The sequence below is a fragment of the Mustela erminea genome, chromosome 14 (assembly GCF_009829155.1).
Source record: "Mustela erminea isolate mMusErm1 chromosome 14, mMusErm1.Pri, whole genome shotgun sequence".
Taxonomy (NCBI): Eukaryota; Metazoa; Chordata; class Mammalia; order Carnivora; family Mustelidae; genus Mustela; species Mustela erminea.
In genome coordinates, this window is record NC_045627.1 from 76,045,210 (window position 1) to 76,070,462 (window position 25,253).

Sequence of the window (25,253 nt, forward strand, 5' to 3'; positions counted from 1 at the left end):
ACTGAGCCACCCAGGTGCTCCAAATTTATATGGGTTTTTTTCCCCCACTTCTGTATCATCAATAATTAAAACAGCTTGACACACAGTAGGTACTCACTTCATTCACTCAAAAAATAGCAACTGAGAGATTCCTATAATGCTGAATAATTAATAAGTAAATGATTGAATAAAAGAAAAGTTTTGGTTAAGGGACTATGTTTCATTTATTTACTAAGCACCTGCCATATAAGGCACTGTTCTAAGCTTTGAGGAAATATTTAACTGTAAGACAGATAAAATCTCTACTCTCATAAAGCTGGTATTCTAATGATCACAGATAATACATAAAACACGTAAGTAAAAATATGTTACATTAGATAATGACAAGTGCTAAGGAGTAAAAACAACGTAAGGGCACAAGAGGGTTTGAGGGAAGGTACGCAAATTTAGAGAGCCAGGGAAAGTGTCACTGAGAGGTGAGAGATGTGTAAAGACCTGAACGAAATGAGCAAGAAAGGGCACCTGGGTGGCTCAGTAGGTTAAGCCTCAGCCTTCGGCTCAGGTTATGGTCTCAGGGTCCTGGGATTGAGCCCTGTATCAGGCTCTCTGCTCAGCACGGAGCCTGCTTCTCCATCTCTCTCTGCCTGCCTCTCTGCCTACTTGTGATCAAATAAATAAATTTTTTTAAAAATCTTAAAGGAAAAAAAAAGAAATGAGCAAGAAGATTTGCTAAGGGACTAGATATGGTGACTGAGAACTGAAGGATAAACCTAAGGTTTCTGGCCCAGGCAACTAAAAGGATGAACTACCATTTATTGAGATGCGGGAGCGATGGAGGGCAGGCAACATTACCCACTCTGTTTTACACATGCTCCGTTCAAGATGCCTGTGAGTCACCCAGACACCAGATGTCAAGTAGTCACCTGTAAGAATCTGGAATTCTGTGTAGAAGTTATAAATCTAGGAATCACTAGCACAGTTTTCTATGCTATGTTTTCCTATGTTTAAAGTTACATGTTTTTCAAGTTCACTAATCTTGTCTTCTGCAGCATCTAATCTTCAGTTAATTCTAATATATTTTTCATCTCACTCAGTGTATCAATCGGGCCTTTTTAAAATCTTCAATGTTTCTCTGTAACAAAGTCATACCTTTATCTATCTTCTTGAATATCTGGAGTATATATATATATTTTTAATATTTTATTTATTATTTATTTATTTGACAGAGAGAGAGAGGATCACAAGTAGACAGAGAAGCAGGCAGAGAGAGGGGGGAAGCAGGCTCCCCACTGAGCAGAGAGCCCGATGCGGGGCTCGATCCCAGGACCCTGAGATCATGACCTGAGCCGAAGGCGGAGGATCAACCCACTGAGCCACCCAGGCGCCCCTGGAGTATATTTTTTATACCTGTTTTAACATCTTTACCGACTTCTTTCATCTATGTCATTTCTGGCTTAGTTTCTATCAGTTGATCTTTCTTTACTTCTCATTATAGGCTATATTTTCCTGTCTCTTTCCATGTCTGGTAATTTTTTATTGGATATCAGACATTGTGAATTTTATGTTCGTAGGTCCTGGAGATTTCTGCACGTACCTGAGTATTTTGGGCTCTCTTCCAGCTACTCTTTGGGCTATTCTGCAAATAACATCATTATTTGAAACAATTTGATTTGAGGCTTTCTTTCAAAGCTTTGCAAGATGGGTCCATAACAGACTGTAGTCTCAGGCTAATTAGTACTCATTGCTGAAACAACACCCTTCTGAGGGTCACTGGATGCCCCATATGTTAAGAGGGCTTTCTCTTGGCTGGGGAAACAGGAATAGTTCCTACCAGGCCTCTGTGACCCCCTACGGGACTGTTGTCCCTACTCCTTTCTGATCGTTTTTTTTCCACCTCTAACTTTCTCACACATATATACTGATCAGTAAGTAGTGAGCTAAATAAAGAACTGAAGGGAACATACTGCAGCTCTCCAAATCTTCCCCTTCTGTGGTACTCTTCTGCCCGACTTTCTATACTTCCGACTCTCTCTCCTCAATTCCTGGAGATTGCTGGGATCTGTCTGGGTTCCTCTTCTTTTGCTGCAACCTGGAAACTCTCCAGGCATTACATCTTGCTTGCTTTCCTTCATTCAGAGATCACTGCCCTGTCCTGCCTTTGTTGCCCCAAGCCTAAAAATCTTCATTTATTTTCTTCTTCTTCTTCTTTTTTTTTTTAGGTTTTTTAAGGTGGGAGGGTAAACCTAGACCCTGCTCTTCCATAATGCAAACACGACAGTCATGGGAGAGTTATAGAACTGAACATAGAATACAGTTTTACTAAGTGGTATAATAGCTTGGTTAAAGGGAGCCCTAGCTTCTAATAAGTGGGATTTATGAGTTAATCATTTAAGAATGAGGCTATTGTTGACAACGTGATAACTTTCAGAGAACAGCATAAATAATAAGTAGAAGTGCCTTGTTGAAGGAATACATCATAAAATATACCAACCCCTAGTTGCCCATTTGGTCTACAGCATATTACAGTCTCTTACATCCTACCGGTCTGGATACTGTCTTAATACCCCAGACTCTATTCCTCAAGCTTTCTCTGAAGCAGAAATGACTGGCAAGCACCCAGCTCAGTCAAACCACGGTTTACTACCACATCTCTTTCTGGCTGTTATCTATGATCCAGTGAGATTATTTTATCCTGGGACCAAGTAGGTAAATAGGTAGCAACCACTAGGTGAGCAAGTATATAAGGCACACTGGGGGAAGTTCTTTACCACACTCAAAATGAAAGTTTTGTTTTTTTTTTTTTCTTTTTTTCAATATTTTATTTATTTATTTGATAGAGAGAGAGATCACAAGTAGGCAGATAGGCAGACAGAAAGAGAGAGGGGGAAGCAGGCTCCCCACTGACCAGAGAGCCCAACCCGGGGCTCGATCCCAGGACCCTAGGATCATGACCTGAACTGAAGGCAGAGGCTTTAACCCACTGAGCCACCCAGGTGCCCTGAAAGGCTTTTGTTTTTATGGGCTAGGTGTTAAAAACACATTTTAGTTTAACTTCCAAGGGAATTTAGGAAGGGGAATAAATGAAATTGTTTCTATTGTTTGACCCAACTGATGATTCTACTGATGACAGAGCTATCCAATCTACTTAGTCTAAGACTTTAATTCTGGTAATCAGACCTGGAGGCCTGATCAGACGTTAATGATCACAATAAATCCAGTAGCCTCCAGAATCTCAGTATAAACACCTACGACTGGGTGTGCAGGGACTAGAAACTAGAGGACACCTGGAGAAAAATTTAAGAAGAGGAGTCTTGGCTCTTGTCCACATTTTAACAGGTAGCCAACACTGCTTAGTCATTAAATCTTGTATTCTTTGATCCAGAGACTCCTTCTCACATCTATTAGGTAAATACATAAAACAGATAGCCAGGATCTCATTCCAGATACTCTCTGAAAGCGATTACTCTGTCCTCTATGACTTTTAGAGTGTCCATACTATTTAATACAGTGCTGTTCACAGGAGAAAACCCAATAAAACACTTGCTGGTTAAAAAATGCCTTTAAAAAGAATTGGTAAAGGCATGCCTGGGTGGTTCAGTTGGTTAAGCAGCTAACTCTTGATTTCAGCTCAGGTCATGGACTCAGGGTCCTGGGATCAAGATCTAATTTGGGCTCAACACTTGACAGAGAGTCTGCTTGAGGATTCTCTCTCCCTCTCTCTCTGCCCCTCCCCACTGAATGCACACTTTCTCTAAAATAAAACAAATCTTTTTAAAAAATGTAAATGTGCAAACAAAAAAAGAACTGGTAAATTTCTAATTTTCACATACTAGGGCAATATGCTTGCTATTTTCATTTTCTAGCAATCCATACAATGTAACCTTAGTATGTCAGTCTTTTTTTTTTTTTTTTTTTTAGTATGTCAGTCTTAAGACATTTGTCTTAACCTACTTACAGAGTATCTAGTTTCATCTGACCTGAAAGTCGTTATTAAATATCTATTATCACCCATTTATTAATACATATGGTCACAGAAGACCAAATTTTAGTCTTTCACTCTCCAATGCTAGCATTCTAATAGGTTTCAGGATCCTGTCTCTTAGGGCTATAGATGATGAGGAGAAAAGTGCCACAGATATTAGATATGACCCAGTATTATGTTCAGATCTTGAAGGAAATCAGGTAGTTTAGAAATTATCATACTGCAGAACTGGGAGTTTTAGTTCTTCATTCTGTAACTGAAAGTAAAGGAAAATTTTAAATGATTTATAGCCCTATGGGAACTGCAAGGATTTTTGCCTTTACTCCCTTCTGACAATTCCTTCCCCAATATTTGGTAGAGATCAGCAGTCAGTCCAGAACTTGAGGAGAGCTGCTGTTCTCTATTCTTTGATTACTGTCAACACAGACATCTCTCCCTACAGTTTTCTGTGATAATATCTGATAATATTATATGCAAAAATGTCCAAATGTTATTAACAATTCTGCTGACTTAGAAGTATTTAATGAGGGGCATTTGGGTAGTACAGTGGGTTGAGCCTCTGCCTTTGGCTCGGGTCACGATCTCAGGGTCCTGGGATCAAGCCCCACATCAGGCTCCCTGCTCAGCGGAGAGCCTGCTTCTCCCCCTCTCTCTGCCTGCTGTTCTGCTTACTTGTGATCTCTCTCTCTCTCTCTCTCTCTGTCCAATAAATAAATAAAAATCTTAAAAAAAACAAAAAAGATTAGGTTGGAGGAAACATTAAAAAAAAGTATTTACTGAGATAATCTATGATTATGATTTGAAACAATACCATTAGCCCTATTTTTGAAAACTTGGGAGCTGTTATAACATTGCTCTTCTATTTAAATATTTCAGAGTTGTTCTTTTCCTTCACATTCTATCATCTTCAGATTTTTATTAATTCTTATACAAGTTCAGTTAGTGCTTAAAATGGCATCAGGTACCAGCCTTTATGATCATTTTTCATTACATTACTTTTTTTTTTAATGATATTCATTAGGCATAATACCAATAGAATTATATTTATAATAAACAGATATGGAAACACTCTTTTAGCATCACTGATATTTTTTAAATTTCCAGAGTTTGCTTTCTATTTTGACAACCTACAGACTCTCCTCTTTCCCCCAAATTTCTGACAATGTTTAATATAAAATACAGATACCAAGAATTGCTTAAAGAACAAAGTCAGTTTTGGAATTGTAAATAATGAATGATAAAATTTAGTATTTTTTTTACAATTTATGACAAAATATAACATTCTAATTTAAGATGTAAATCACACAAGGAAATATCTTTTCACAATCACCAAACATTTAAGCCCAATCTATCCCACAGAAATCACTAAATTAAGCTTTATGCCTTATTAACTTTACTGCATTTGCTTTTTAAAAGATTTATTCATTTTAGAGAGAAAGTGCATGTCCACCCATGCAGCGGTCAGGCCAGGGAGAGGGAGAGAGAGTCCCACGCAGAATTCGAGCTGAGCATGAAGCCTGATATGGGGTTCTACCTCCTGACCCTGAGGATCACAGCCTGAGATGAAATCAAGAGTCGGTCACTTAACTGACTGAGCCCCCCAGATGCCCCTGCATTTGCTCTTAAAACTGGTTCTGATAATTTTTCCACTGCATTACAATACTTACCTTGTGTGAATCCATTTCTGCTTTTAATTTGTTTTGTGCCCATTTTACTTTAATGACATGAGAGTTGATATCTTCCTTTAATTTGTCAATTTCTCTGGTGAGTCTAGTAGTTTCACTTTCCTAAAACAATATCACTAGGTCATGTTTTTTCATTTAAACCATCAATCAATTACTTGTTTATCTTTTATACCTCCTCAAAATAATCAGTTTAATAACACTATATTTGAGGGTTAGCATACTATGACCACCATAAACCTAATTCAAAGTTCAAATGATAAGAGAGCAGCAAAACCCTAAATCCAATCAATAGACATAAGATGATTAACATTTATTTCAAACAACCAGATATGTTGCAAGAACAAGTACACCTTTATGATTCTTCTCACTGGCTGGCATTAAGGTGAAATACAAATTAAATTTTTCTAGAATTCCTGAGAACAATGACAACATTCCTGGACTAAAAGTTAATTAATAAAAAAAATAACATTATCAAGAAATGATAATTGACTAGAAATAAGACCACGCCATGAGGCTGCTAGTTAAGAGCAAGGACTCTGGAATGCTCAGTAATTAAATTTCTTTGGGAAGCATTTAAAGAGAACATGTTTTTCTTTAAAAAGAAAAAAAAAATTCTATTCTATGATAAATAAGTGTTACATTAAGATTCCAATCAAAATACACGATTCTCACTGAAAAACTCTTCATATCTTGATCCTACTATGTATGTATTTTACCAAAATAAAATGTTCTTTTGGAGCAGAAACTCATTTCTTCAATAGATAGATATTAAAAGAAAGTTTTTAAAAAATATCTATCAAGAAAAAGTTATTTAATAAACAACATGTATCAATATCTCATTTTTCCCAGCAAAAACCTTTTCAAAACATGTAACAAGATACTAAATTAGATGCTAAATAATATAAATTATAATATAAATATATATTAAAAATATAAAAACATATCAAATATATCAAACATAAAATATAAATATGTAATATAATATAAATAATAAGACCCTAAAGCATTCATGTTCTCAGAAGGTATATTAACAAAAACAACTTTATGTGTAATAGTGAATTTAACCACATAGTTATGATTATTTGATTAGATAAGGAAAAGCAAAAAGAATAAATTTCAACTCAAGTACACCACCACAATTTATACCTTTGTCTCATACAGCTGGTGCAACCGTCCTTTCTCCTGAGAAAGCTGCTTAATTTTGTTAGTGTTTTTCTCAGATTCTTTATTCGCATCTCTGAGTTTTCTTTCAAGTATCTCTTTTTCCTTTCGAAGATCTAAAGATTCCTTCTCCCCTCTTACATACTTCATTACCATTGCTTCTTTTTCCTGGCGTGCCTCTTCACATTTTTTGTTGGCCTTTGAAAAATATCCAGCATTAATAAAAATTTTTTAGAAACCAAAATAAAAAATATTTTTTGTAATATTACCAATGTATTTTCTGTTTTTTGTACAACATTCCTAGGACGTGTGTCATGAAATTTTTTAATGAAAGGAAAAATTAAAAATCACAGGAAAATGATACAGTGAACAAATTAGTATCACTAATACTTGTGGTTTTTTTTTTTTTTTACTTTGGCTGACATAGTTGGTACTTTCTGTTTACTCCTCCAGATCCACTTTTCTACTCTTCCTATCCCACACTGTGCTTTGGGAAGATGGCTACCATGGACTATCAATAAGGTTCCTTGCGCCCCTGTAACTTCCAGCCAGTCAAAAAGAAGGCACCAGTACAGACCAAGAGTGAGATCTGGCTCCTCCATAATCACAACAGGTTGGCTCAAGGCCACGATGAAGTCAGGTGCCTTTACCATACAATTAGCCACTCTGAGTAGCACTACCTGTTCCCTCTCCTTATTCCTTTAGCTCAAAAGAGTAACAATGGCTTCTCAAGCACCACAGGACCCTGCATTTTCCCCTTTGGGCCCCCTATACCTTATCTATACCTTTTGTAAAGAGTCCCTTAATTAAATTTTCAAATCAGCAGTTTCTGTTTTCTGTCAGGACCCTGACTGTATGGCTGACAACTCCTAAAATCTAAAAAATCTTAGCTCCCTTGCAAAAAGTAAGTAACTGTATGCTAATTAACCATTTGACTTCATGTATATGAAAAACTTTCTAAAGTATTTCACTTAATGGGGTGCCTGGGAGGCTCACTGGTTAAGTGTAGGTTCATGATCTCAGGGTCCTGGGACTGAACCCAGATAGGCGGGCTCCCTGCTCAGCAGGGGGTCTGCTTCTTCCTCTCTGTCTCTTCCTCCCTCATGTGCTCTCTCGCTCAAATAAATAAAATCTCTAAAAAAGAAAAAATAAAAAGTATTTCACTTAATAAAAAAAATACCTAATTGGACTAAATGTGACATCTATACACTCTTAAAATTGTTTTCTAAATGTGACATCTATACACTTAAAATTGTTTTAATATAAGCTGATACTCATATTCTGAAGTTCTATGCAATGAAACTTTTACAGAAAACCCTTCATTTAACTACATTTAAATTCACAATTTGCAAATATGATGGAGCACATATTTACATTATAAAAGATAGAACCTTAAACTTTAGGGATTTTCAATGGTATCTAGTAGTAAATGCCAACTGATGCTATAACTGAATTGAAGATGGTAAAATGTTAAGAGAATGTAGGAAAAGCTCCCATGCTCTGATGAAAACTGAAAATAATGTCTCATGAAGTTCCTATAAAGCTGATGAGCATATCCAGTCAACACAGAATACTATACATAGAAGTACCTTTTTTTTTTTTTAAAGATTTTATTTATTTATTTGACAGAGAGAAATTACAAGTACACTGAGAGGAAGGCAGAGAGAGAGAGAGAAAAGGAAGCAGGCTCCCTGCTGAGCGATGCAGGGCTCGATCCCAGGACCCTGAGATCATGACCTGAGCCGAAGGCAGCGGCTTAACCCACTGAGCCACCCAGGCGCCCCAGAAGTACCTTTTTAAATTGTACAATTGGGATTTTCCCCCCACTGAAATAGCTTACTAATTTTCTAGAGAAATTAAGGGAAACACTGGAATAGGAACGTCAGAGATCCCTGAGGATTTTACAATGTAATTGTGAGCAAGGACTGAGAAAACTGTGCTGGAACGGGTTTAAAGAATTAGCTATGTTTTTTAGGTAACTGAATAGCTATCTTTAGAAAAGGTAATTAATTGTAACATCAAATTAAAAAGAAGTCTGGATTCACAGGCTGATGCTCAGAAACATACTGGCTTTTAGAAATAAGGTAAGTTGTGGTTTCTGTCCCAGAAGAGCTCACTCCCCAGTGTTAACAACATATAAACAAAACATCTACACATTACATGCACAACATATATACATAAAATGTACAAAGAAATGCGAAAATGCCTAAAGGTATAAAATAGCATGACTTTCTAGAGGATACCAAGACATTCTGTAGGATTTAATTTTGGCCTGTTAGTTGGGACTGGGGAGGAAGTAGTTTGAAATAGACTAGTACAGATTAAATCTTCAAAGGAAGAAGGGCTCCTCTTATTGTGCTAATGAGTTGAAATTTTATCCAATAGGCAACGGGAAGCCAAAACATTTATAAAATGGAAACTTTTATTAAATGTATGTTTTAGTAAGATAACTGGGGGCAGGATGGAGGCATCACTGAAATTGAGAGGCAGAAAAACCAGAAAAGGGACAGAGAAAGTAAAATATCACAAGGTTCTTGACTATAGCAGGGATGTCCTGTTACTCAGTCATCCATGGATCAGCTGCGAAGGAATAACCTGGAGTGCTAAAAAAGTTCATGTTTCTAGGTTTCAACCCAAACAATGGCAGCACCTGCCTCCCAGAACTGCTGGAGTACTGACGATACAGTAACTACTACTTAAGCTTCCACAGAAAGTCAGTCCATTTACCATACAGATAAAGGAAGAAGAGCCAGTAAATCTTTGAATTTGACCAGCTTAAGACATATACCATTGACTTGGAAGAACTTAAAGAAAGCATGAATAAGATAATCAACAGGATTCAACAGCCGGTTAAAATTAAAATAATGAAATATGGCAGATAAACTATCCCCATCAAAACACCAAAAGTTTTAGATGAAATATAAGAAACATCCTTTTGTTTTTTTTTAAAGATTCATTTATTTGAGAGACAGGGAGACCATGCACACACGTGCGGGGGAGGGGCAGATGGAGAGGGAGAGAAGCACTCCCCACTGAGCCTGGAACCCACTGGAGGCTCCATCCCACAATCTCACATCCGTGAGACTACAACGTGAGATGAAACCAAGAGTAGGACACTCAACTGACTGAACCACCCAGGCGCCCCACAAACATCCTTTTAATAAACAGTTGAGCTCTCAAGAAAGTATGAGAAACTCCCCAGGGCCAAAGAAGCTAGAGGAACCAGGAATCCAGAATGGAATGCTACGCGCCTGAACTCTTCATTGCCCTGCAGACATTTCTCAATACCAGGCCATGGGGAGATAAAGGGAACATGCCATAAATTCCCTGAGAATTTATAAATTTATACTCTTGTAAGTCTGAGGTTCAAATTCATTCTACCTATCTAGTCTGAGAAATGGAAAAACTTCAAGCTGGAAAATTAAACTGGGTAATGTACTGTGTGTGTGTGTGTGTGTGTGTGTGTGTGTACACACTCATACTTGGAATCTATTTCTAAGTAAAATTTACAAGGTTTGGTGACTCTACGTGAAGGATAAACTAGTGTTCATTTTGCTATTCCTTTACCTTTTTATGGGCTTGAAAACTCAAAAGTTGAGAGGAAAAGGTAGGGGTAAAAAGGAAGGAAGGAGATGTAGAAATATTTAAATGAAATAATCTCGAAAATCTACATAATAATACCCACCTCTTAGCATCATTGTGAAGATGAAATAAATTGCAAAGTGTTTTTTAAACAAGGCCTGGCACATAGCTAAATCTCAAAATATTAGCCTCTATTAGTAACTTCACCTAAATTCTTCATCATTATAGAAGCAACAGTTACATAGTGGTGAATGCAACATGTTGGCCATTTTTTAAAAAGGAGTGGAATGAAGGAGTAAATCCGGGAATACATACATGCTTGTCTATGCAACAAACATTTGGGGAAGAACACACAGGAAAGTGGCAGCAATGGATACCTCTGGGAAGGGGGAAAATGGAAAAAAAGGTTTGGAAGAAGACTCATTTTTTAACTCTTTGAGTTGTTACAGTGTATATCCAACTACTATTCTGTTTTTATTCTAAAACAAACTTCAAAGAATATACTGTTTAAAAAGCTTACCAATTGGTTCTAGTTAGCGGCTATTTTTGAGTTTACTGACATCGTAAGGTCTCATCTTATTTCTCTTCAGTTAGTACAAAAAGTTTGAGAACTAATAGCATAGGTTTGAAATCATCATATTGAAAAGAATCACTGAAATAAAGGTTGAGGTTCATCTGTTTCCTAAAGTCCTTCTAGAAAGCTACTTATGGGGCACCAGGGTGGCTCTGCCTTGAGGTCAGGTCATAATCCCAGGGTCCTGGGACTGAGTCCCACATTAGGCTCCCTGCTCATGGGAGAGCCTGCTTCTCCTTTTCCCTCTGCTGCTCTGCCTTCTTGTGCTATCTCTCCATCAAATAAATAAATAAAATCTTTAAAAAAAAAAAAAAAAAAGGAAAGAAAGCTACCTATGATAGTAGCTTCAGGGTAGAGAGGACAGGATCCATCTCACTAACAGTGTTAGCAGTCAGTTAATACTTTCTGATTCAATTCACCATAAAGACGAACAGTTGTCAGGCATGGTGCTAGGAAATGAAGATAACTAAGATTACACATTTAAGGAGGTGTTCAGGGGAAGCTCTGTTGTTGAGCATCTGCCTTTGGCTCAAGGCATGACCTCAGGATCCTGAGACTGGGGCCGTGGCCTCCGGCTCCCTGCTCAGCTGGGAGTCTGCTTCTTCCCTCTGTACTGCCCCTGCCCCCTCCAGCTCCTGCTTCCACATGAGGCGCTGTCTTAAAATCTTAGGGGGGAAAAAAAAAGGAGGCTCTCAGGTAATAATAGTAACTAAAACAGTGTTTAAATGATCTCTTCTGATGTAGCCATCAAAAGAAATAAAATCTTGCCATTTGCGATGACGTGGATGGAACTAGAGGGTATTATGCTTAGCGAAGTAAGTCAATTGGAGAAAGACAATGATCATATGATCTCCCTGATATGGGGACGTGGAGATGCAACATGGGGGGTTGGAAAAGAATAAATGCAACAAGATGGGATCAGGAGGGAGACAAACCATAAGAGACTCTTAATCTCACAAAACAAACTGAGGGAGAGGGTGGTGGGGTTATGGACACTGGGGACGGAATGTGCTATGGTGAGTGCTGTGAAGTGTGTAAACCTGGCAATTCACAGACCTGTACCCCTGGGGCCTAATAATACATTATATGTTAATTAAAAAAAAAATGATCTCTTCTGAAATCCATATATACCAACTCAAAAAGATGATCAAGGTGTATTAAGTGGGGGAAAAAAACCCCGAAAAGATGCAAAGTAAGATTCCAATCAAGTAGGAGGAGAGTAAGTATATGAATACATACACAAAAGCTTGTGGGACTTATACATGTATATGTACTAAAATACATAAACAAAATCCCAATAATTGGCCTCGGAACAAGGAATGGAATAGCAAGGATTTGGGTGTAGGAAGAGAGAAGTACAAATGAAGGAGGATTTTCACTTTTTGTTCTGTATACTTCCTTGTTTTTTTATCTTTTGAAGATTTTATTTTGACACAGAAAAGAGAGAGAGAGAGAGAGAGAATGTGCACAAGCAGGGGGAGCAGCAGAGAGAGAGGAGGAAGCAGGCTCTCCGCTGAGCAGGGAGCCTGATGCGGGGCTGGATCCCAGGACCCTGGGATCATGATCTGACCTGAAGGCAGATGCTTAACTGACTGAGCCACCCAGCACCTCTGAATGCTTCCTTAATTTATTAAAAATATTTTTGTAATTAGCACATATTTATGTATTGCTTTAGCATTTTAAGAAAGATTAATTACCTATTCTATACCACTGATACCCAAAACAGTCTAACAGATTAGTTTATATTAAACAAGAAAAAAATCACCAGAATATAAAGTTAATAATAGTAATAATTTGAAAAATACCTGTTCCATCCGATGGGCCATCTCTTTATGCAACTGCTGAACTGCATTTTTAGCTGCGATGTCTTGAGCTACTAGTTTATCTTTGGAAATTTTAACTTCTTTACTAAGTTCTTCTATTCTTGATTCTAACTGTAGAGAAAATTATTTCCAGATTATTTTTATAGCTATACCAAACAGACCACCAATACTTCAAATAAATATAAACAAAGAAAGGGAACACAGAGAACATACACCTCAAACAGAAATCAAAAGTAAATGGTAGTATAATGCTTCTGAATCTCATCAGAACTAAGGCAGTATAAAGCTGATACAGATTCTGATAAGATGGACATGGTAAGCTCTAGAACAATCACTACGGATATAACTCAAAAAAATACAGTGAAAATATGAAAGAAATTCAAATGTTACATATTTACTTAATACAAAAGAAAGCAGTAAGGGAGGGACAGAGGAGCAAAACAGACATGAGACACAGAAAAAAAGGCAAACATAAATGTACTGTCAGTAACAACATTAGATTGTATTAAATAACCATATCAAAGGCAGAGATTGTCAGACTGGAGTAAAAAAAACAAGATCCAACAATACACTATCTATTTGTAAGACATGCCTTAGCTTCAAAGATACAGATCAAAGAAAAAGGATGGAAAAAGATACAGCAAGCAAGTAACAACCATAAAAAAATAGGAGTGGCTCTACTAACATACAAAATAAACCACAAAAAAAAGTTACCAGAGAGAGGAATATTTCTTAATGATTAAATGGTTAATTTATAATAATTCTAAGTATATATGTACCTAATAATACAGCACTAAAATACATGAACCAAAAAGTGACAGAAATGAAGGAGGTGATTCATAGTTGGGAATCTTTCAATAATGAACAGAACTAGACAGAAGATTGACAAGCAAACAGAGGAGACTTGAGGCAAAACTATGAAACAACTGATCTAACACATGCAACATTACACCCAACAAGTGGGAGAATACACATGCTCATCAAGTACACGTGGAATATTCTCTAGGACCAAACATATGCTAGGTCATAAAATAAACCTCAATAAACCCAAAAGACTGAAATCTATGGATTCTGGGGAGGGTATGTGCTATGGTGAGTGATGTGAACTGTGTAAGACTGATGATTAATAGACCTGTACCCCTGGGGCAAATAATACATTATATGTTAATCAAAAAAAAAAAAGACTGAAACTTTATGAAGTATGTTCTTTAACCACAATGAAATGAAACTAGAATCAGAAGCAGCAAGAAATATGAGAAATTCACAAATATGTAAAAATCAAACAACACTTCAATAAATGGGAGAAATCATAAGGAAAATTAGAAAATATGAAGAAATTAGAAATAGAAAGATACAACATACCGAAACTTAGGGGATGTATCTGAAGCAGTGCTTAGAGGGAAATTTATAGCTAAAAACACCTGTATTAAAAAGAAGAAAGCTCTCAAATCAGTAACTCAAACTTTCCTCTTAAGGTACTGGAAAAAGAAAAGCAAACTAAACCTAAAGCCAGCAAGAGGAAGGAAAAATAATAAATACTAGAATGAAAATTAAATAGAAAATAGAAAAATGGAAAATTCAACAAAATGGTTCTTTGAAAAGATTGACAAAATTGACAAGACTTTAGGTAAAAAAGGGGGTGGGGGAAGACTCAAATTTCTAGAATGGAAATAAAAGAGGGACATACTGACCTTACAGAAATAAAAACAGTATAAATGAATACTACAGCCAATTTAACCTGGATAAAATAAAAGGACAATTCCTAGAAGGACAAAACTACTGAAATGGCTCAAGAAGAGACAGAAAATCTGAGCAGACCTGTTAAGTAAGGAGATTTAATTAGTGGATTGCCTGGGTGGCTCAGTTGGTGATCAAGCCCCATGTAGGGCTCTGCTCAGCAGGGAGCCTGCTTCCCTTCCTCTCTCTGCCTACTTGTGATCCCTGTCTGTCAAATAAATAAATAAAATCTTAAAAAAAGAGAGAGAGATTTAATTAGTAAAACAAAACAAAACAAAACAAAAAACCTACCAAGAAACAGTCAAGCCCAGGAGACGCCACAGATAAATTCTACCACACATTTAAAGAATACCAATTCTTTTTTTAAGACTTTATTTTTAAGTAATCTCTATACCTAACACAGGACTCAAACTCATGATCCCAAGATCAATAGTCACACACTCCTCAGACTGAGGCAGCCAGGCGCCCTGAATTAATACCAAATTGATTTTTCACAAACTCTTCCCCAAGAAAGAAGAAACACTCCCCAACTCATTCTATGAGGTCAATATTACCGTGACATCAAAACCAAGAAATCACAAGAAAAAGAGCTATAAGACCCATATCTCTTATGAATACAGACAAATTTTTGATCAATGGAAATTACAGTACCAGCAAAACAATCCTGTAATATATAAAAAGAAATATACACCATGACCCAAAGCTATTTATCCTAGCAATGCAAGGCTGGCTTAACATCCAGAAATCATTTAATATAATGCACCATATCAACAGAACAAACGTAATCATTACAATAAATTCAGAAAATGCATTTAATAAAATTCAATTCCTTCATGATAAAAACAGAGTAGGAATAAAAAGGTACTTCTTCACAACTGACAGCATCTGTGAAAAACCCACAACTAGCATTGTAACTTAATCATAACAGGCTGAATGCTTTCCCCCTAAGATCAAGAATGAGAGAAGGATATCCATTCTTGCCACTTTTACTCAACACCCTACTGGAAGGTCAAGACCAGGCAATCAGGCAAGAAATGAAATAAAAGGCACTTGGATTGGAAAGGAATACGTAAAACTCCCTATTTGCAGATGTCATGATCTTGTATACGTAAAATCCTATGGACTGATAACTAATGGATATGGGGTTTCTTTGCAGGGGCAGAAGTGATAGAATGGTCTAAGATGGTAGTAAAGGTTGTACAACTAAAAACCACTGAACAGTAAACTTTGAAATGGGTGAATTGCATGGTATTTAAATTATATCTCAATAAAGCAAATGGAAAAAAAAAAACCCTAAATGTTAGCTTATAGAATATGGGTACTAATTTTCCTTGTGAAAGGATTACCTAGAATGACACTGTCCAATAAGATAAAAGCCATATGTGTAATTTATATTTTCTACTAGACACATTTTAAAAGAAGCAAAACATGGAATGAATACTAAACTTAATATATCCAAAATATTATTTTTGACACATAATCAACTTGAAAAATTGATAATTTACTTTTTTTATACTAAGTCTTCAAAATAAGTGCGTATTTCATACTTACAGTGTTTCTTAATTTGGACTAGCCACCTTTCAAGGGCTCAAAGGCTATCTAGTAGTTGCCATACTGAAAGGTAGAGATCTAGAGATAAAATTAAGAAAAAAAAATCCTGCTATACTGGCTAGCAGAAGAAAGAAGAATCCAATTTTCTCCTTTGAACAGGCACAACCACTAACAAGCTTATGAAAAGAACAGCTCTGGTTCTCTGCCATATACTTGCTCTGAAGTTTCTGGTCATCAGCAGAGACCCACCTACGAAAATGTGGCTTCCGTCCATTATTAAGCTTCCCTCACATTTTAAAATTCTAAGTTTGGTTTATTGTGGTATAGGTCTAAAGCACATAAAAATCATAAAAAATTTCCAAATACAATCACCTTCCAACCATGCAATGGTGTGTTAAGTATACCAAGACATAAGCAACTAAAACTTGATTTAATTTTTATTATCAATTGTTTACTGGTTTTTTTTCCCCATTACCTAGTTTTTGGTGAAGGGTGAGACAAAAGTCTTCTTAAGGCTAAAATGCTTCTAATCCTATCCACAGAAGGAAAAAAAGGCAACTCAGAAAAATAAAGAGTTCACAATAATACTGAGAATGAAATCACCTTAAACTATAAGCTTATAAATATTCTAATGCTAGATATAACCTTTAAGGTACATATTGCTGCTTCTTCCTTTAAGGGGTAGGAAGTCTGACTGCCAAATCAAATCTTTTTCCTCAGACTTCTATTATATATAGAAAAATACACCACATGTATCCTATAAAAATACAAATTTTCATAAGAGAATAAAAATCAGGCTATGATTCCCATTTCATAAAAAAAGAATGCTTTACACACCAAACAATCCTCTGCAATTAAAATACAATTTAGGTTACAGAACTTCAATTTATATACAAATTTTCAAGAATGTATTTATTTTAGAAATTGAAGTGTAGTGTTTAAAGATTTTTGTCTCTTTACCTGTTTAATTGTGCTCATATGCTGCTTCTCTGTTTCTGTTCTTTTTTTCAGTTCTTCTCTTAAATTGTCTTTTTCTGAACAAATGTCTAAGATGAGTTCCTGATGCTTCTTGTTTTCTTTAATTAACCTAAATATAAAAATAGCAGTATAAGTAATACATAATTAAAAATGGAGATGTGAAATATGTTTGCAGATTATAGATACTTATGATTAATATATTAACATTCCTAAGCAGTCCTTTTGTAATCATATATTATACTTTACAAAACATTTTCTGGCAGTCAGGCTATTAACTTCCTCTGTGAAGCTGTGTATTTCAAATCAAGTGAATTATAATCAGATAAAGAAAACCACACTCTCTCCAATTTACCACTTTGGGTATCTCAGCTATGCACTTCATCCCTTCAGGATCTGAACTCCTCCAGATCAGTAGTTCTCAGTCTGAGGCAAAGCCCTTCCAGGCATTTGCCTGGGAACATTTTTGGTTGCCACAACAGGGCTGGGGGGTTGCTACTGGATTCTTTTGGGTGGAGGTTGGGGATGTTAAACATTTTACAATGCACAGTACAGACAGTCCCACCAGCACCAAAGAATGATCTGCCCCAATGCCAACAGTGCTAAGGGTGAAAAACCTTGCTTTAGATTTTTTTTTCCTTGCTTTAGACTTTAAGAATATTCCGTCTACGGCCATACCACCCTGAACACGCCCGATCTCGTCTGATCTCGGAAGCTAAGCAGGGTCGGGCCTGGTTAGTACTTGGATGGGAGATTTTAAGAATATTCAATTAACATTCTAATAATAAAGAAACCAAAATAACATAAAAAAACATAAAAAATATAAAAGTTTGAGCAGAAATTTCATTTTGTGTCCCCTAGAAAAATATAAATAAGACACCTAAAGAGGCTAACAGCTAATACTTTGGAATTATTAATAGCAATAGCTATTAGTTAACACTTATTGCACAATTATATTTACTGTTTATCTTTTTTTTTAAGATTTTATTTATTTATTTGACAGATAGAGCTCACAAGTAGGCAGAGAGGCAGGCAGAGAGAGAGGGGGAAGCAGGCTCCCTGCTGAGCAGAGAGCCCCATGCGGGGCTTGATCCCAGGACCCTGGGATTATGACCTGGGCTGAAGGCAGAGGCCTAACCCACTTAGCCACCCAGGTGCCCCAACTAAGTTTATCTTTTTTAAAAAATATTTTATTTATTAATTTGAGATAGAGACACAGAGAGAGTGAGAGCGAGCATGAGAGGGGAGGTCAGAGGGAGAAGCAGACGCGACTCAATCTGAGAATCTGGGATCATGACCTGAGCCGAAGGCAGTTGCTTAACCAAAAGAGCAACCCCAGGCACCCCTACTAAATTTAAGTGCATTATTTAATATTCAGGTTTATGAAATAAGCCTATGAAATTAACCGTTTTATGAATTTAAAAAAAAAAAAAAAAGAAAAAGAAAAACAAAAACCCTGAAGCCCGCCACTTGTTTCAGGTCACAGAGTTAGTAAGTGCTTCAACTGAGATTTGGACCTAAGTCTAGCTCCATAGCCTACATCTTTCTCCTACTTTGAGGATCATTCATTCACTGGACAAATGCTTACTGGGTACGTACTATGTTCCTATACTCTTCTGTGTGAAGTAGGTCAGCAAACCATCCCCCGGCCATGGTGCTTACATTCAAAGGGAGAAAATAAAAACAAACACAGTAAAATATCAGATAGTGATCACATCCTATTAAAAAAAAAAAACTAAAGAAGGAGGGCAAGAGGACAGAGAGTGACTTGAGCAGTGATTTTATTTAATTTTTCAAGATTTTATTTATTTATTTGTCAGAGAGAGTGAGCACAGGCAGACAGAGTGGCAAGCAGAGGCAGAGGGAGAAGCAGGCTCCCTGCTGAGCAAGGAGCCCGTTGTGAGACTCAATCCCAGGACGCTGGGATCATGACCTGAGCTGAAGGCAGCCGCTTAACCAACTGAGCCACCCAGGCGTCCCTGATTTTATTTTTTTAAAGATTTACTAAATTTATTTGAGACAGAGCAATTACGAACATGGTCTGGGGTGGAAGGGTGGGGGGAGTAGAGGGGTGGGTGCCACCCACCAGATTCTCTCCAGTCTCCAGCAGACTCCCCACTGGGCACAGAGCCTGGCAATGAGGTAGATCTCACCACCCTGAGACCACCAGTGGAGCAAAAGCCGAGAGTCAGATGCTCACCCAACTGAGCCGCGCAGGTGCCCTTTGAGGGGTGCATTCGGATAAGGTAGTCAGGGTGGGCCTGAGGAGCAAAGGACCACAGCGAGGAAGCAAATCACGAAAATGTTTGGGAAGGAGAAAAATGTAACATGCAAGTTTATTAAAGCTCTTTGGCACAGTGGTTTAACTTAGATTATTTGATTTGGTGTACACTCAAGTTGTTGCAGAAAACTACCTGTAGCACAAGGATCCTGGCTGCAGTTCACAAGTAATCAAACGGTTACATCCAATGCACAACTAATCGCTCTTAATTAAGAATTCCGGTTAGGACCCTGGACAACACACTGATGTTAGAAAATAGAACAATGGATGTGTATACAAAGACATCTGGAAATAGATGCATTCAGGAAAATTTAAGCCAACGGTATGGAGTTTCAGATTTGCAAGATGAAAAAGCTACACAGATTCGTTGCACAAAAATATGAATTAACCTAACATTACTGAACTGTACACTTAAAAATAGTTAAGATGGTAAAATTTATGTGTATTTTGTCACAATCAAAAACAAAAACAAAAACTAGAAAAAAAGAGGGGTTCTGAATGCTTGAGAGATTACAGTTCACTGAATAAACCAAAGATGGTTTGGGGAAGACTGATCAACTAAGTAAGAAAGTCTAGAAGAGAAAACACTAGAAGCAAGGAGATGATTAAAAGCCAGTTACATGGGGTACTGAGGTGGCTCAGTTGGTTAAGCATCTGTCTTTGGCTCATGTCATGATCCCAGGGTCCTGGGATCAAGCCCTACAGGTTCCCTGATCTTCAGGAAGCCTGCTTCTCCCTCTGCCTCTGCCAGCCACTTGCCCTGCTTGTGAACATGCTCTCCCTCTCTATCAAATAAATAAATGAAATAGTCCAAAAAAAAAAAAAAAAAAGCCAGTTACATATCTAGTAATAGCTGGATTATGGTATATTTTTTTCTGTCAGCCTCCTGTACTATATAGACTTCCTCCTCCACTTTCTCTGTATATGTACATCCCATTCCAAATCTCTTAAGCATTATTCAAAAAAAAAAGAGAGAATCAGTCTGTATTTTAAAAAGGGTAGCATGTTTTACTTTCCTTTCTTAAAGGTTATAAAAGACTACCTAGGGGTGTCTGGGGGGCTCAGTTAAACATCTGCCTTTGCCTCAGGTCATGATCCCGGAGTCTGAGATCTGCTCCACTCCCTGCTCAGTGGGAAACCTGTTTCTCCCTCCCCTCCCTGCTTATGCGCTCTCTTTCAAATAAATAAATAAAATCTTTAAAAAAAGAAAAAAAAAAGACTAAACATTTGTTACACTTAGATATAAAAATCCAGACTAAAATACAGGATGATATAATACTATCAAGAAAAGATAAAATAAAACTAAACTATCATTGAAACAGAAATTAACCCCCAAATCCAAGGAAGTCTAAAAATATATTAATTACTGATAACCAACCAACTCTTCTCTAAATTTTCATTCTTAAAAAAACCAATGAATTTACAATGGGAATTTTAAGAAATTCTGAATCGCATGACTTATTTTCTTTTGAATTTCCCATAGTTTTGACATTATGCTCTATATTCTTTTGAAACTGAGAAACTGGAGTTGTCTTTATAAATATTTCTAGATCTGTAATGAACTCACATTAGTATTTATTCCTTTAGGCACATATTGAATAACTAGACAAACCTGGTATTTGCTCAATTATTTAAATGCATTATTTGTTGATCAACTACAACATGCATGTCTGTTGTGGAATTAAAAATGGCCAAGATGATACCTTCCCTTAAAGAATTCAATCTTTAACCCCAGCAGGGGGAGAAAATCCCCCCAAAATTAAAAACTTACTTCTTTATGGTGTGCTCTTGTTGTAAATACTTCTCTTGCACACACTTTTCAAACATAACTAATGCGTGTTCTCCCTTATTCATTCCATTTGGTACTCGGTGTTCTTCTGCAAACTTTGTAGATAAGAGCTCAGATTCTATTTCTTCCAACAAATCCTCTGATGCTGAAACATTCTTTATTTTTGAAATAAGTTTTTTGGTGCAGTCTGTATCATAGAGACTTTCTGAATAAGTCTTTTGATTCGCTGCTTCTGTAAATGTAGGTGATCTTAATTCCGCCAGTATTTGTGTTACTGTCTGTTCTGTTTCATTTGTTTTTAAAATTTGCTTTGTAAAATCTCCACCAGGAAAATTACCTAATTGTTCAGAATTTTCTGGGCATATTTTAGCACAAGAATCCTCATCTCCACCATGATCCAATTGGATACAATTTTCCTGCGCTTCAATTTGATTATGTTCATTAGGCTGACAAGAAGTTTTATCAAAGTTTAATGATGACAGTTTAGACTCATTTTCTAAGCTGCTGCTTTCATCAACAGAAAACGAGTTGCAGGAGTCTTCCTTTAATTCATATGTTTTCCCAAGATTTTCATCAGAAGAAATGGAGGCTATGTGCTCTGTCTCTGACATGCTGATTGACACCACTTCTCTCTGCATTTCTTCAAATCTGCTCCTGATCTTCGTTTTACATCTAAAACAAAGTCAAAACATCAAAATTTTTAAAAATAAAGTTTTTTAAACCAAGACATTATATGTATTAGCACAAACTCCATGACGTAGAATAACTAAGGCCATGAATTTTACCACTAGTAACTCTTTTTTTTTTTTTTAAAGATTTTATTTATTTATTTGACAGAGAGAAATTACAAGTACACTGAGAGGCAGGCAGAGAGAGAGAGAAGGAAGCAGGCTCCCTGCTGAGCAGAGAGCCCGATGAGGGGCTCGATCCCAGGACCCTGAGATCATGACCTGAGCCGAAGGCAGCGGCTTAACCCACTGAGCCACCCAGGCACCCTAGTAACTCTTTTAAAAGACTTTCTTTTGTTGGGGGGCGTGGGAGAGACCCAAAAACTGAAGAGGACAGACAATCCAAGTGTGCCACAATCAGCAGGGTGCAAAAGTCCTACTCTTCCCTCCTTTAATTCATTCATACAACTTCACTTCAACTACAATTTGGCATTCCTTAATCACCCCCACAAGATGTTGGGTATGAAATATCTACAGTTTAAATTGTTAGACTTCAACTGAATTGTTTAGAATACCTTCAGCTCCATGAGGGGAAAAAGACAGTTTCAAGAATCTATAATAAAATACTGGGGAAATAAGACGGTAGTGGAAACACTAGAAGAGTAAGATTATAAAACAATACACATTAATGATGATAAAAATTTACTAAGAAGGTAAACTAAGGGGCGCCTGGGTGGCTCAGTTGGTTGAGCGACTGCCTTCGGTTCAGGTCATGATCCTGGAGTCCCGGGATCAAGTCCCACATCGGGCTCCCTGCTCAGTGGGGAGTCTGCTTCTCCTGCTGACCTCTCTCTTCTCATGCTCTCTCTCTCTCTCAAATAAATAAATAAAATCTTTAAAACAAAAAAAAAAGAAGGTAAACTAAATAATAAAACATAACTATCTATAGCCCAGGCACCTAAAGCTGAGCTAAAAGAAGTCTGGATCCCTGACAGGAATTTGTTTTTCATCCAGGCAAAAATCTAGGAAGTACCATGGTATCTCCAAACATTCTCATCAAGAATAAACAATGTTCAGTGCAACTCAAATGGAGCCAATCTGCACTGCCCGGGACATACCGGAAACACTGACAAACTAATTCAACAACCAGAATACATTTTTAGACTGTTTATGATGGCTACTATATAGTTGTGTATATTTATATATATATATACTATAGTAGTATATATAGATGTATTATATACACTGTACTTACTACATATATAGTATAGTAGTATATAGTATATACTATGTAGTAGTAACCATGTTCTGAAAATTGGTCAACTTCAAAAATTATCCTAAGAAATAAAGATAAAATGTTACAGCAATCTTGATGAAAAATTGTCAACTTCTTTCATCATATCAACAAACCACATATAAGGTCGATGAGTTATCAGTGTCTTATAAGGTTGGATTAATAAAGGGGCAGATGAAGGGCACCTGGGTGGCTCAGCTGATTAAGCGGCTGGCTACCTTCAGCTCAGGTCATGATCCCAACGTCCTGGGATCTAATCCCACATTGGGCTCCCCACTCTGCGGAAAGCCTGCTTCTCCCTCTCCCTGCCATTCTGCCTACTTGTGCTATCTCTCTGTCAAATAAATAAATAAAATCTTTTTAAAGGGGGGGGGCAGATCAGAGTTTTGACAAACTAGAAAAGAAAAAATTTCAGATGGAAGGTGTACTTCTGGAAAACAAAACAAATATAAAATTTTTTAACAACAGAAACATACATGTTTTCATTGGTATGTGATGAAGTCCTAGTCGAGGGGTGGTGAAAAAGGGTAAGAGAAGACTGTCAGGTCCTCAGAATTTTATGACAATAAATCATGATAGATTTGTATACTTTATTATACCATAGTTTCTAGCACATAGTAGATTCTCAAGTATTGAATTAAAGTACAGGGCGCCTGGGTGGCTCAGTGGGTTAAGCCGCTGCCTTCGGCTCAGGTCATGATCTCAGGGTCCTGGGATCGAGTCCCGCATCGGGCTCTCTGCTCGTCAGGGAGCCTGCTTCCCTCTCTCTCTCTCTCTCTGCCTGCCTCTCCATCTACTTGTGATTTCTGTCAAATAAATAAATAAAATCTTTAAAAAAAAAAAAAAAAAAAAGAATTAAAGTACAGAAGTGATAGGATAAAACTAGTGTTTGGGGAACATTATTCTAGGAATGCAAAAAATGGGGAGGAGTTATTCTAAGAAAGGTAGTATAGACTTCCTCCTCCTCTCTCTTCCTTTGGGGCATCAACTAGTATAGTCATTAGCCTTAATAATACAAATTACTTATCTGTATAACATATTTCTAAACAACGAAACAGAAATTACCATTATCTTGCCGCATATGTAATCCTATATACAAGACAAAGCCCACACTAGTATTAAAGTCTTGGTTTATACAATACAAATTAATGTAGTAAGTTAATAATAGGCCTCATAAGCATGCTGTATTCCAAAATCTAGGACAAAGTAAAATAATTTTCAAATAGGGGTATTACTCTATATAGTTCCTCATAAAGTAAGTCACTTTAAGATATAACTTGTGAATGTGTTGCTGAATTTGAAATCTTTATTTAGAAATCTAAAAATGAATGGTTTTAAACATCATAACCAATGTTATAGCAGCTGACCAAAACAGAGAACAAAGAATCTATTTAAATTAGAATATATAAAGCGATTATGACTCTCCAGCATAAAGAAGAAACTTTATCATTAGATAACATAGGTCATGCTTTGTCAAGACTTATCCTTTTATCCAGCATTCATATTTTCCACAATTCAGTTGTCAACTTTATTTTCCCTTCTAGAATTCAATCACTTTGATAATTTGAACCAACAACTCCTAGCTGATATCCACATTAGTTACTTTCAGTCTGATATTCTTGAGTTACAGATAACAAATTACCTGTTTGCTTTCACTCTATGTCCATATTAAAATCTTCACCTGAATAAAGACATTTCAAATGGATGTTCCACGAAAACCTCAAACTCAAAATGGCATAAATCCCAAATCAAAATTATAGCTCCCATAATTGAGCAATTCCAGTTAATCCTTTCTATTTCTGTCAACAGTATCATTTTTATTTTTATTTTTATTTTAAGATTTTATTTACTTGACAGAGAGAGAGCACAAGTAGGCAGAGTGGTAAACAGGGAGCAGCAGGCTCCCCAGTGAGCACAGCACCCAATGTGGGGCTGATTCCAGGACTCTAGTATCATGACCTGAGCCCAAGGCAGACGCTTAACTGACTGAGCCACCCAGGCACCACAATGGTATCATTTTTCCTAGTCATGAATCCTTTCTTTCCTTTGCCCTCATAGTCTTTTACCAATTTCATGTCTCCAATTATACAACTCTTTTCTACTGCCATTGTCCCCGACTTACAACCCAATCCATGTGTAATCACTTCATACTTGTAACACTTGAAATGTTGG

At 36.8% G+C, this 25,253-nt stretch overlaps 1 protein-coding gene across 1 annotated transcript in view; it reads right to left on the bottom strand.

Moving 5' to 3' along the window:
• CCDC186 (coiled-coil domain containing 186) overlaps positions 1-25,253 on the bottom strand; it is a 50,828-nt gene that overhangs the window by 17,346 nt on the left and 8,229 nt on the right. The window contains exons 2-6 of the mRNA XM_032312115.1: positions 21,102-21,791; positions 17,035-17,161; positions 12,769-12,897; positions 6,793-7,005; positions 5,629-5,748 (exon numbers count right to left, since the gene is read on the bottom strand). Coding sequence (XP_032168006.1) covers positions 5,629-5,748; positions 6,793-7,005; positions 12,769-12,897; positions 17,035-17,161; positions 21,102-21,757 — 1,245 coding nt within the window. The 5' untranslated portion in view covers positions 21,758-21,791. The remainder of the gene's footprint in view (positions 1-5,628; positions 5,749-6,792; positions 7,006-12,768; positions 12,898-17,034; positions 17,162-21,101; positions 21,792-25,253) is intronic.